At 39.9% G+C, this 13371-nt stretch overlaps 1 protein-coding gene across 2 annotated transcripts in view; it reads left to right on the top strand.

Annotated features, from left to right (window-relative positions):
- The first annotated feature begins 2468 nt into the window (after positions 1 to 2468).
- DDX17 (DEAD-box helicase 17) overlaps positions 2469 to 13371 on the top strand; it is an 18318-nt gene continuing 7415 nt past the window's right edge. The window contains exons 1-11 of one of the 2 annotated variants that reach the window (XM_061418530.1): positions 2469 to 2861; positions 6843 to 6993; positions 7441 to 7540; positions 8151 to 8284; positions 8593 to 8658; positions 9922 to 10063; positions 10360 to 10520; positions 10603 to 10775; positions 11117 to 11227; positions 11360 to 11421; positions 12674 to 12733. In XM_061418530.1, the coding sequence (XP_061274514.1) occupies positions 2812 to 2861; positions 6843 to 6993; positions 7441 to 7540; positions 8151 to 8284; positions 8593 to 8658; positions 9922 to 10063; positions 10360 to 10520; positions 10603 to 10775; positions 11117 to 11227; positions 11360 to 11421; positions 12674 to 12733 (1210 nt within the window). In that variant the 5' untranslated portion in view covers positions 2469 to 2811. The remainder of the gene's footprint in view (positions 2862 to 6842; positions 6994 to 7440; positions 7541 to 8150; positions 8285 to 8592; positions 8659 to 9921; positions 10064 to 10359; positions 10521 to 10602; positions 10776 to 11116; positions 11228 to 11359; positions 11422 to 12673; positions 12734 to 13371) is intronic. The other variant, XM_061418529.1, reaches the window with a different exon arrangement.

The raw sequence follows: 13371 nt of genomic DNA, 5'->3' as shown, positions 1-13371 counted from the left end.
GCAATTATTGAAACACAATTAAGCAAAGCAATATATTACAACCTTAATAACTATTAAACGGAAGTAAATTTTTTAATGGAAATGCCTCTTTTAATAAGATAGACTAAAAATAGTAGCTCCTGTATCCATGGAAAAATATTATCTTGACAATTTTTTTCTTTCTATAGCCATTAAGAGCTGAGAAACTTTGATCACACAATTTAGTAGGTGGGATTGAAAAGAGTTTTGTTATGGTAATGTCCCTCAATTATTTGATCTTCTTCCAAGTTATAGGGCAGAAATCCAGTAATCTATGTTAAGAAACTAAAGGATCAGCTGAAAATTCCCTGTAGTCCTCCTTCTCTATTGTTGAAAACTAAGAACCAGAATTCTGATTTGCAAAAGGATATGTTACGAAGTCATTACTCTTTTCACAATATTAGGGTTTCTAATTGTCTTTCTATTTGTCACCTCTGAGACTGTGAGTAGAAGAGAAATATTTTTGTTTGTAAAGTGGAAGGGTGCAATTTTTAAAAAATTTCTCAGTCATATCAATTTTAGAAAAGACTATATATAATGGGACTTCCCTGGTGGCCCAGTGGTTAAGAATCCCCCTTGCAATGCAGGGGACACTAACATCCCACATGCCACACGCTTATGGAGCAAGTAAGCCCTCCCAGGGCAACTAGAGAGTAGCTCCACTTGGGTCAAGTAGAGAAAGCCCATGTGCCAACAATGAAGACCCAGTGCAGCCAAAAATAAAAATAAATTCTTTTAAAATGTCATTTGATCACGAAGGCCTTCTCAAGACAGCTCATGTAAACACTCTTACAAGTATACGTTGCTCCGCCCCCCTCCCCCCAACACTATCCCTTTTCTATGCTTTAAATTTTTGTTTTAGTTAGCAATTGCCTGATATTTGTCTATCTCCCCTCTGGAGTGTTAACGGCACAGGTGCAGGAACTCGTTTGTTCACTGCTGTGCCACAGTAGCTGGCACAGTGTGTGGACCATTAGACCTTCAACACTTGGTCCAGTAAATCCATGACTGTCCATTTTCCTTACAGCCTAAGTGACATCTTCTCGCAGGTCAGGAAACTCCTTCCCTCATGTTGGTTGCTACTGCCTGCTAAGTCGCTTCAAGTTGAGTCCGACTCTTTGCAGCCCCATGGACTGTAGCCACAAGGCTCCTCTGTCCATGGGGTTCTCCAGGCAAGAATACTGGAGTGGATTGCCTTCTCCAGGTGATCTTCCCAACCCAGGGATCCAACCCGCATTTCTTATGTCTGCATTGGCAGGCGGGTTCTTGACCACTGCCACTGGGAAGCTCTTTTCTTATGCTACCTCTCTAACAATTTGGGAAATCACTCATAAGAGTAGGAGACCCCACTCAACCCCCCAAATGGGGGCTTCACCACCTGTAGAAATAAGAATCCTTCAACAAGTTACTCCACAAGGGCCGTAGCAGCTGACAATCCTGTGAAGACGTCTGGCCAAGCTTGTGAGACTTTAAAAGTGAAATTAGAGAAGGAAGCAGGGAGAAGTCAGCCAGCTTAGATGGAATTGAGAAGGCAGTCTAGCCTGTTTCCTGTTTAAAAACATGTACTTATGCCTTCACCTTTTCAGTGTCTGAAGACCACCGCTTTTAAACTAAATCTCTTCCTCCGGGGAGAGCGCGAAGAGCCAGTAACAGATCTCCCGAGGCAGCGCCATTTAAAGTCGGCCCAGGGGCCTCAGCGTCTACCTTATAAGAGGGGCTCCACCCACATTTCAGCTCTTTGTTAGTCAACCGTGCCCAGCCGGGAACAACGTAAATATTCTGTTCACAAAATGCACTTCACTGTGAAGGAAGCGTAGGATAGCGGTCTAATTCAGCTAGGACCTCGGCGCCTGACCAACTCCCCCTAAGAACCGACCAGGCGCCTCCATCATGGCCGCCGACGACAGCGCTGAGAGGCAACTGATAGGAAATGGCGCCGGGGCGCTCGGCCAGTCTCGCCAGGTCCAGGGCGACGGGGCCAGAGGGCTGGCAAGACCGTCTAGGAGCGTCGGCCAGGGTCCCTGAAGACGGTCCTCGGATTTTAGCACCTAGAAACCCTGAAAGTTGACGCCTGCAATATGGAGGACGGTTATTGTCTCTGCAGACCGATTTGTACGAGCAGGCCCTGATTCCGTCTCGCGTCGGAACCCGGCAAAATCCTCTATTCTCTAAACAGAATGCGTTACGCACACTGCGCATCTTCGCAATAGTGGGCCGGCTAACGACGCCAAGAATGTTACGTCGCTCTCCCCATCCCCTCCCCACCCCTAGTTCTGGTTCAGGAGGCGCGAGAACTCTACGCCCAATCCGTACTTTGTTTTTCTGCTACAGACCGCGAAGTGCGCCCGTCTCCGAAATTGACGTAAAACGCTTCCAAGAATACCCGTAGTACTCCGCGAAGCCCTCAGGCTATTCCGAGACGCTGTTTACGTATCGGCTCCGACGTACGTAGCGTTAAGCTGGAGCAGTCTCAGCGCCGGCCGCCATTTTGTGCAGTCGCTGGGAAGGAAGGAGACGCCTAAGCCGCGGCACTGCCGGGTTTGAGCGTAGCCAAACCTACCCACTGCTTTTATAACCCCGATTCTCTGTGTTTTGCTCCCGTCTCCGACGAGAGAGGCGGCGACGGTGGCGTCTGCGACGGGAGACAGCGCGTCGGAGCGAGAGAGCGCCGCGCCTGCCGCCGCCCCAACAGCGGAGGCGCCGCCGCCATCGGTCGTCACCAGACCGGAGCCGCAGGCCCTCCCGAGCCCGGCCATCCGTGCCCCGCTCCCAGATCTCTATCCGTTTGGGACCATGCGCGGAGGCGGCTTTGGGGACCGGGACCGGGATCGTGACCGTGGAGGGTAAGGGGGGAGGAGGAGAGGAAAGGCCTTGTGTGCGCGGGGGGCGGGGAGGAGGTTGCTTCCTGGGGAGACCGCAGCGTGCGGTCATGCGGAAGACTGGGGAGCTGACTGCAGGCCTAAGAGCGAAGCTCCCGACTGGGAAGCGAGGCGACCGGGGACTTAATAGCAGTTTAGTGCGCGGGCTTCTGGTGGGCTTGGGCCCCCGGGTCGCTGGCAGGGCGGTGGGGGGAGGGGGCGGCGGCTTGGCGACGCCCCAGCCCCTGCTTGCGGACGGTCGTCGTGGCGCGGCGCGGCCGGGCCTCAGTCCCGCAGGCAGCAGGAGGGGAGCTCTGGCCGCCGCCGACCCAGCCCGGGCCTCCTCAGTTTCCCGGCTTTCGAGCCCGGCGGATTTGAGCAAGTCATTTGATCTCTCCAAGGCTAGTGTTCATCGTGAAATGCGGATGTTCTTGCTGAGAGAGAAGGATGAAGTCTCCCAGTTCACCCTGGGAAAGTCTTTTAACGGCAAATGGCTTCCCTGTTTATGGAACTGGAAACCTGGTTCGAAACTAGAGACTTTTAAGAAGCGGACTTGCAGATTTTAAAATATTTTAAAATTACGTTTAGTTGTACTTTAACTCGAAGGAAGCACATTGGAATGCCAGCGACATTTGCTGATATTATTTGCTGTCTAAAACTGTCGTTTGGCGGGAGGGAGTTTTTTGTTTGTTTTAACGTTTCTTTTTTCTTCTCTAATTGGCCTGAACCATCAACGTCTTGGTCTAACTTGAAATGTTTTGATCTAGTAATGCCACGGTTACTGGAAGTTAACAGGATTAAACGTGAAGTCCTCCCAGATACTGAGATTCAAATCTTAAGGTTCCTCTTAATCGAAAAAGTCGCTTTAAAAAAAGTTTTATCTATGGATAAAAATTTGGGGGACGCCACATCTTAATATATATAGATTTTGTGTGTGTGACCTTGGGCAAGATCCTGAACCTTTGTGAGCAGATTTTCTCTTCCGAAGGTGGGGATAGTAATTGCATTGTTCCCCAGAATTGAGATAGTAGTAGGCATCCTGTTAAAGCTGTTTTCGCCAAACAATTTTGTCTTTTGTGGTTCAAATACACAACTACCAGACCTAATAGTCACACGCTCCTCAATTATTATTTGATTTATTGTGGCTCAGCTGGTAAAGAATCCGCCTGCAATGCGGGAGACCTGGGTTTGATCCCTAGCTTGGGAAGGTCCCTGGAGAAGGGAAAGGCTAGCACTCCAGTATTCTGGCCTGGAGAATTCCGTGGACTGTATAGTCCATGGGATCGCAAAGTCGGACACGACTGAGCGACTTTCACTTACTACAGAAAAAGGATTATTTTGACTTACACTTTGTTCGGAAAGGAAATTGATTTTAGCTTTAAATTCAGAAGACTATAAGTGGAATGTTTGCTTAGTGTTTCACAGTATAGCCAAAGTTATAGTGAATTTCAATACAACCACTTAGGAAAAAGAACTTAATGTTTCCTAGTAAAATGAAAATGACCCAGAATTCCTCTCAAGCTTTATACCCTAGTCTCATAGGCCTAGAAAAACCCTTGTACATGTTCTTCGGTATCCATGTTTATAACAGTGTTATCTATGACAATATTAGAAACAGCTCAAATGTCTGGATAAATTCGTCCCATAAAATACAATAAAGCAGTAAAAAAGAAAAATTTATATCAGCATGTATGATTCACAAACATAATATTAAGTAAAAATACAAGGTGTTCTAGAAGGATAACATAAGTAAACCAACAGATGACAAAACCAGAATACAAGGGAATGGCTAAAATTCGAGGTACTCATTGGTATGGGGATTCTAAACTTGAGATAGGCACATAGAAGCTACCAAAGTACTGATAATATTATTTCTTTACCATGGATGTTTTGTATTTACCATATATATGCTTTAATAAAAGGTTTATTACTTGAAAAGCAGAAAAAGTGAATTGCTGATCCATACTTTGTTTATCTTATATTGACTCTTAAAGTATCAGATATTAAGAAAAGACAAGAAATAATGTTTCAAACAAAATGGCACTTTCATAAGTGTGCCCTAACTCCCCCTTTACTATGAAATTTCTTTTGTTATTTGAATTGCTATTGTTCTTAACTGTACAGAGCTGAAATGTATTATTTTGAAAGGGGAATGAGTGAGGTAGTGTATGTACATGTACAGTCCAAATGCATTGTACATGATTCTGCATGTTAATGTGTAAATCTTTGAAACTGGCATTTATTGCAAATCAAAATTAATACTCGAAACATTAAGGAGCAGCATAGTATGCAAGGGGTTAGGATATGTGGATATTTAAATGATTATACAAATGCACTCAGGTTCTACAAGAGGAAAGGCTCTCTTGGATATTGTAGTCAACCTTATAAAGGGGGTAGAAAGCGTATTTTTTAAGAATCCTATGTTTCAAATTACAGTATATCTTTAGAGAAGGATGATATGTCTTGGTTAAATAGCCAAGGCAAGGGAAAAAGGAAAAACTTTGAAAAATAAGGGCTATCTTGAATAAGTCTTGGACATTTTTTTCAAAAGTTCTGTTTTCTTCTAGGTTGTTATTTTAAGATCTGAGTAATATTGGAGTGCAGCAGCAGCATTGAAATTGGCATTTTTTGGGAACCACATTTGTTGTTGTTCAGTCACTAAATTGTGTCTGACCCTGCAGCACTGTGGACTGCAGCACACCAGGCTTCCCTGTCCTCACTGTCTCCCAGAGTTTGCTCAGATTCAGGTCCATTGAATCAGTGGTGCTCTCCAACCATCTCATCCTCTCCCTCCCCTCTCGACTGCCTTGGATCTTTCCCAGCATTAGGGTCTTTTCTGAAGAACCACATAATTAGGCAGCCAATCTCTGAAAATTAGTATTTGGTCATTTTTCTTTGCAAGACTGACAGTTTAAAGACTTGGCTTTTTTATTTGTAGAGAACCTTATTTATTGATAGAATTGTGTTAGTTGCCTCACCTAAAAGGGAGAGAGGAGGAGGGGTCAGCCTCCAATTTGGTCTTAAGCCTGAGGATGTATTGAAGGTGTTGATTGGTATTGATCAACAGTAATATGAAGGTGTTGATTGGTATTGATCAACAGTAATACAAATGGAATCTGCCAAGTTCTGTCTTTTTGAATTAAATACTTAATGGTCCCAATAAAATTACCTTCCATCAGTCTTTGTATATTTGTATTTAGAGAAATATCTAGTTGGCTCTTTAAGCCAAGAAATTTTAAGAGCATTTTGAGTTCCAGGAAATTGACATGCTTTAGAATGGTTACTACATTTACTGCCTGTTGATTAGTGGAACCACTTGCAAAATGATGTTATGAATGAGTTAGAGTAGAAAAGGAGAATTAAATTTGGTGTAATGTTTTCAGGAGTAAGGAAATGGGATGGAAACATTGTATATTTGTACACCAAAACAATGTCCTATGCCTTAGTAGGTTGAAATACAGAATTGAAGACCATCTTAATCTTAGGATTCTTTGTAGGAAACAGAACATTTCAAGTTTGGCTAATGGCCATATTTGTATTCCAGTTGAATTTGTTGTGAAAGCAAGATAAAGCAGAAAGAATGATTTTTAAATTGTTTTAAAGACCTCAGATAACTTTTTCTACCTGTCCACAGTTTTGCCCTAATTTAAACTTAATATCCTCACTTAGCTTCATTTCTGAATATTACGTAAGAGTAGCGATTTCTGTTCACTTCAGTATTTTTAGCACCACTTAAAACAGTACCTGGTTTATAGTTGATACCCAGTAACAATTTGTTGAATGAATACAATTATGCCAATTTGTACTGTTTACTATGCCAGATACTGTTTTAAGTACTTTACACAAATATTTTTTTTGGAGGGGGTTGGTAGTATCTTAAGAGTTGCATCTTTTTACATGTTTTTATGGCACCTGAGATATTTTGCTTTAAAAATACTAATAAACTGAAATTTTTGATGTTTCTAGATTTGGAGCAAGAGGTGGTGGTGGCCTTCCCCCAAAGAAATTTGGTAATCCTGGGGAGCGTCTACGTAAAAAGAAGTGGGATTTGAGTGAGCTCCCCAAGTTTGAGAAGAATTTTTATGTTGAACATCCAGAAGTGGCAAGACTGACTCCAGTAAGTTTGAGGGGCGGTATTTATTTACCTTTTCTTCACATACAATAATGAACCAAGTAGATAAATTACCCAAAGTTTACTCATATATGGCCAAACTTTACTCATATATTTATATACAAAGTTTACTCTTGTATTTTTTATTCTGGTGTGGTGGGGCTTTTCCTTTGGTTCTTAGGAAAGCTGATACTCAGAAAGCACTTGATTCTCATATGTTGTTGGTTATATTTCATCTTTCTGAGTTAACTGTTCTTGTGTGGAAAATGAAACTTACTGCCTGCTTTGTTGACTTAGAAAGTTGAACATATGTGAAAAGCGCTGTAAGAAATGTTAAACATATTTTCCATTGTAATTGTGAATTTGATAATTGTTATGCTATATTAGAACATAAAGTTTTGCACGTTTAGAATAAATTGGTTACTGATTTGTCTTACTTTGTTTCTTAAATAGTATGAGGTTGATGAATTACGCCGAAAGAAAGAGATTACAGTGAGAGGGGGAGATGTTTGTCCTAAACCTGTGTTTGCCTTCCATCATGCTAACTTCCCACGTAAGTGCTTTTCATTCTGGGATATTAATTGTTAATTTAGCTTGAATGGTCACTGTGGTCATAAGTTATTTAAAGGTTTTGACCCAGCTCAGGATTTTGTTGAAAAGACAAATAGAAACCTTTCACAAAAGTTCAAGTTTTTTTTTTTAAGGGGGCGGGGTTGTCTTTTTAATGCTCATGTGTTCTCAATTTAGAACTTTTTTTGGGTCTTTTGCAAGGTTTTTTTTTTAATTTGGTTTTCATCTTTCCTTGGGGTTTTGCCCTCTACGTTTTAGAAAAATAGCAAAATAAAATTGCTTTCTACCTGGATGAAATTTGGATTAGATAAACTATCTAATGGCTACTAGGTACCTTAGATACTTTAGACCAATGGTTTTCAAGTTTTTGAGAATAAGGGTAGATGGCTATGGCAGTAGCCTTCTTGAGAAGTAGTCAGCAGGTCAAATAACTGAATTTCAGTAACTGAACACAAAACTACTGTTTCTCTTGGAGAGATGTAAAGCTGGATAATTCTTGCCTTTGGTGAGCTTAACAAGTTTTTATAATTTCTTTTGGCTGTAGGTTCACTTCTTAGTTTTACCTAAAAGCAATAATATCTGTTCTTGTACAGAATACGTAATGGATGTGTTGATGGATCAGCACTTTACAGAACCAACTCCAATTCAGTGCCAGGGATTTCCCTTGGCTCTTAGTGGCCGGGATATGGTGGGCATTGCTCAGACTGGCTCTGGGAAGACGTTGGCGGTATGTAACCCGCAAGGGAAGACTTTTCATATTGTGGTAACTTATTTTACTGTTGTAAATATTACATATATTCTCAATGCTTAAAATTCTAATTCAGATAGTGGAAGTAATATTTCAGCTTTTTTAGCTATCTGAAATATGTGGAAGCATTTTATGTTCACATTTGCATTGTATATATGTGTAAGAGATGTGAATTCTGTTTTCCCTTTCCTGGTTTTACTTAGACATTATCAATTACTGTGATAACTTAGAACAGTTACTATAATGGCTTAGTTTTGGCGTAAGACTGTCCTTCTTTTCTCCTCCAGTATTTGCTACCTGCAATTGTTCATATTAACCACCAGCCTTACTTGGAAAGAGGAGATGGCCCAATTGTAAGTGTGTTTCAGTTTGTTTATACTTCAAAAAATAACTAGTTTATTATTATGTTTCAGGCACTGTACTTTACATGTGTTCTCAGATTTCATTCTCAACCCCACCTTCCATATCTGGAGGAAATATTGTCTTACTGGTAAATCTTAGGCACAAAGCAATTAAGTGACTGGCCCGGGTCAGACAGTAATTAAATTGCTGAGCTTGAATTTGAATCAGTCTTACTTTTAACTACTGTGCCTGTTACCTTCATATGTAGGCATTTTCTGTGCATTAAATGCAGATGCACTGCTTAATTGCCTATTGATACTATGAGGGATACAAAGGTGTAAAATGAGATTCTTGCTCTGTGGATATAAATCAGGTTTGGGATGTGTATTTTTTGTGTTTAAGTAATGCTTTTGTAAATGTTTTTGAGCAGCACCATTTTCTGGTTTGATCATTTTCAGTTAATACTATTTACTGTAAGCTTTCAGTAGTGGTCTTCAAACATTTTGAATGCACTTTCTTAACATTTTTTAATAGAGCTTGCACTCACTATATGTTTATAAGTATGTACATTATACAGTATGTCTTAATGATTCACAACAAGAAGTAGTACATTAACTTTTCATTACATAATATGTAATGTATTTCATATGGCTAATGGAGTTAGCAATATTATCATTAACTAATGTCTAATGGATTGATATACCAAGTGAGAGTTATTGTTACCAGCATATATGATTCCTGTTTCAAAGTGTCTTAATTTTATTTGACAACTTCTTGTCACATTGTGTATAAATCAACCTTGTTTTTGCCAGATTTGCCTGGCCAAGAGCTTAAACTAGATGTCAGGAAAATGTCAGCTCTGCTCTTTTCTTGTTCTGGTATTTAAGTAAAGTTTGGGACTTGTTTTTGGGACTGGTTTTGTTACAGGAATATTGTAGCTACTTACTCATTTTGTGAGTTGTTTAGTTAAAACTAGGTAATACAGTCTATAAATCTACTTACGTAGCACACATTAATGAATCGTGTCAAAAGTCAACCATCATACTACATGGCAAATATTAGTTCTCAAATTGGATTGACCAAAAGATTCATTGAGGTTTTTCTGTAAGATGTTAGGGGTATGATTTTTAGCCACATTACAGTGCAATATCTTAACACCTGCTGCCTTCCCAGGCCCCTACCCCAGATTAGACAATAGAGAAATAACCTTTTTGCACTTTTTTTTGTTGCCCTTAAACTTGGAGTGATGTCTCAAATGATTTGTTTGCTTTAAGTGTCTAGTTCTGGCTCCTACCAGAGAGCTTGCCCAGCAAGTACAGCAAGTGGCTGATGACTATGGCAAATGTTCCAGATTGAAGAGCACTTGCATCTATGGAGGTGCCCCTAAGGGTCCCCAGATTCGAGATTTGGAGAGAGGTAGGGAAAAAAGAGCATTTAAGAATTTTTAGTTTTATTTTACCAGGTTTTGTAAATGAAATTGAAGAGGAAAATAGTGGATTCTGGCGGGGTGGGGGGGATCAGTATTTTAGTAGCTTAGAAATTCTCAAATACGGTTAAAATGCTATTTTAGGAAAGTCCAGTGTGGCTAGAGATTTAATGGGGTTTTTATACATAAATTCTTGTTACATCATGTTTTTTTCTAGGTACTTGCTGAAGTTTGAACAGCATTTAAAGAATTCTTAGTTGAATAGATCTTTGGTTTTGTTTTACAGGTGTTGAGATCTGTATAGCTACTCCTGGACGCCTGATAGATTTCCTGGAGTCAGGAAAGACAAACCTTCGCCGATGTACTTACCTTGTACTGGATGAAGCTGACAGAATGCTTGATATGGGCTTTGAGCCCCAGATTCGTAAAATTGTTGACCAAATCAGGGTGTGTAAAGCTTACGTTTTTTTAATATCCTTTGCCTATAGTGGTTCCTTAATCTAAAAGAAACTCTTTCTTTTCCTGATAGCCTGATAGGCAGACATTAATGTGGAGTGCCACCTGGCCGAAAGAAGTAAGACAGCTGGCAGAGGATTTCCTTCGTGATTACACCCAGATCAACGTAGGCAATCTGGAGTTGAGTGCCAACCACAACATCCTCCAGATTGTGGATGTCTGCATGGAAAGTGAAAAAGACCACAAGTATGAGAGATTTCACTGTTTTGATAATGCTGATAAAACTTTTCCTCTAATAATCTTCTAAAATTAAAGTGTTATTCATAGAAGCCAGTATTGCCTAGCCTTGAACACATTAAAAGCATTGTTTTCCAACAATCCATTATGTATGTTTTCAGAGCATTGAGGTTAAAGGCAGGAATTCTGGATTCTTAAATTTGACCAGCTCTGATAATTCCCAGCTATATTGAAAGTAATTTGAAAAGAAGATACTAAAACTTTGAAGGGTTGAATCTGGAAACATAGCTTCTGCGTAATGTATAAGGAGGTCTTCTCTAGATGACTTCATTGTTTCGTGTTGTTTTCAGGTTAATCCAACTTATGGAGGAAATAATGGCTGAAAAGGAAAATAAAACCATAATATTTGTAGAGACGAAGAGACGCTGTGATGACCTTACTCGAAGGATGCGCAGAGATGGGTAAGTGCAGCACTGATGTAATTAATTTGCCTCGGATTTTATAATTCAGTAGGAATTTGTAAATTGGTACTGTTAATGTTGTATAGTATTTCAATAATTCCTAATATGTACTTGGCTTTTTTCTTCTGACAGTTGGCCAGCTATGTGTATACATGGAGACAAGAGTCAACCAGAAAGAGATTGGGTACTTAATGGTGAGTTCAAAACTAAGCATTGTCCTTACAGTGTATTTCAGGGATTGACAAACATTCTGCAAAGAGCCAGGTAGTAAATATTTTTGGCTTTGCAGATTTTATAGTGGTTTGTGTCACAACTGTTAGCTGCTATTGCAGCACAAATATAGCCATAGACATTATGTAAAGAGAGCCTGGCTGTGTTCCAGCAAAACTTTATTGCAGAAATGGGCTTTGTGCCACATTTGATCCTTAGACCAGAGTTTGCCTAGCTCTGCCCTGGTTTTTTGAATATTGGGAGCATTTTTGTCATCTCCACTGTACTTTTAATGTCAGTAATGCTGGGTCTTAATACTACTTTTTCACCACTTAAACCACTCTATCTAATAAGTTCTTGCCTTTATAGATACATACAGTGGCCTGGAAGCTCCTGGAAATTTTAATGGAGGCTTCATCGTGTTAACTCAGTCTCCACCTCCTCTCATGTCCTCTGAGGATTGAGAGTGGGGCTCAAAGTTCCAAACTTCTCCAATCACGGCTTGGTCTTTCTGGTGACCAGCTTCTGTCCAGGAGCTATTCTGGAGCCCATTAAGTGTCATTTTGTTAGAAGAGATCTCTTATCACCCAGGAAATTGAGGGATTTAGGAACTCTTTGTTCAGGTATCAGGGTCAAAGGCTTTTAAGTATTAGAATAAAAGATTCTCTTAGCATCTCTGTTTCATGAGGGTTTTAGGAGCTCAGTGCCAGGAACTGAGGGTAGAGACCTATAGATACACCTACATGTATGTATGAATATATATATACATGAACTGTATATTTTATTTCTATATATATATTCTATTATTTCACAGGCCAAAGCTATGGTTTCCCCTTTGATTTCATGTCTTTTAAACTTCCTCTCCCTTTCTCTATCCCTTCCCCTACCCTGACTTCTGGTTTTATTTGGGAGATTACTTTGCTGTCACAATTTAAGAGAAGAAAAATTCCAATTCATGTTAATTTTGTTGCAAACTGCCCCACCATTTTAATGTTATTTCATTGTTACGTAACTTTTTCATCTATTGCTTCTCGGCTAATGGTGAATATAATAAATATTTTCAAAAGAATTACTATTAACTTTAAAAAAGCTTGGTATGTTCTGACACCATTACTTGAAATTTTAACATAGTAGAAAAGGCCAGAGAGCTGGGAATGTTTATTTGGTCACTTTAAGATATATCACATATCTCTGATTTTATAACTTGGTTTTCATAATATCATCCTTGTTTTGCAGAGTTCCGTTCTGGAAAGGCTCCCATTCTCATTGCCACAGATGTAGCCTCCCGTGGGCTAGGTTTGTATAGATAGGTGTCTCTGTCAATGGTATATATATCTTTTGGTTTAAAGATTTGCTTGTCATTTCACATTAGAGTTGCATATACATGTGTTTAGATAAATATTTAAAAGAGAAGAATTACATACAAAGTACGTGATTTCCCCCCACCCCCCACATTTTTTTTTTTAAACCTTGGTGGGTTTTTTTGTTTGTTTTTTATTTTCTTTTTATTTTCACAGTCTCTTCCTGCTCCTAACAAACAGGCTTTGGTCTGCAGCAAGGCCTAGGCATGACTATTTAAACAGTTGGAGGGAGAGGAGACATTCAGTTGAACAGCTCAACTTCTTCCTGGTTTTATTCTATTTTCTGGGTGAATAGAATGAGCCTGATTGAACCTAGCTACTAGAAGCTAGTTTCTTCAGTTGCTTTTTTCCCCTCTACGAATATATCTGTGGAGGTACAATTCCATGAATGCTAATATATTCTTGGGATTTAGTAAGTCTATAAATATGATACCTTTCAGCAATTAAATCTGCTTTGCCCAATTTAATTTACTGAAGTAAAATTAACATGAGCACTCAGTTATCCCCTCTTCCCACCCATACTTATATCATTGATGTGCTTGCTGTCTTCCAATTTAAGATCTTAATCTGAAG

This window comes from Bos javanicus, chromosome 5 (assembly GCF_032452875.1).
Source record: "Bos javanicus breed banteng chromosome 5, ARS-OSU_banteng_1.0, whole genome shotgun sequence".
Lineage (NCBI taxonomy): Eukaryota > Metazoa > Chordata > Mammalia > Artiodactyla > Bovidae > Bos > Bos javanicus.
This window is presented reverse-complemented; position numbering and strand designations above follow the sequence as displayed.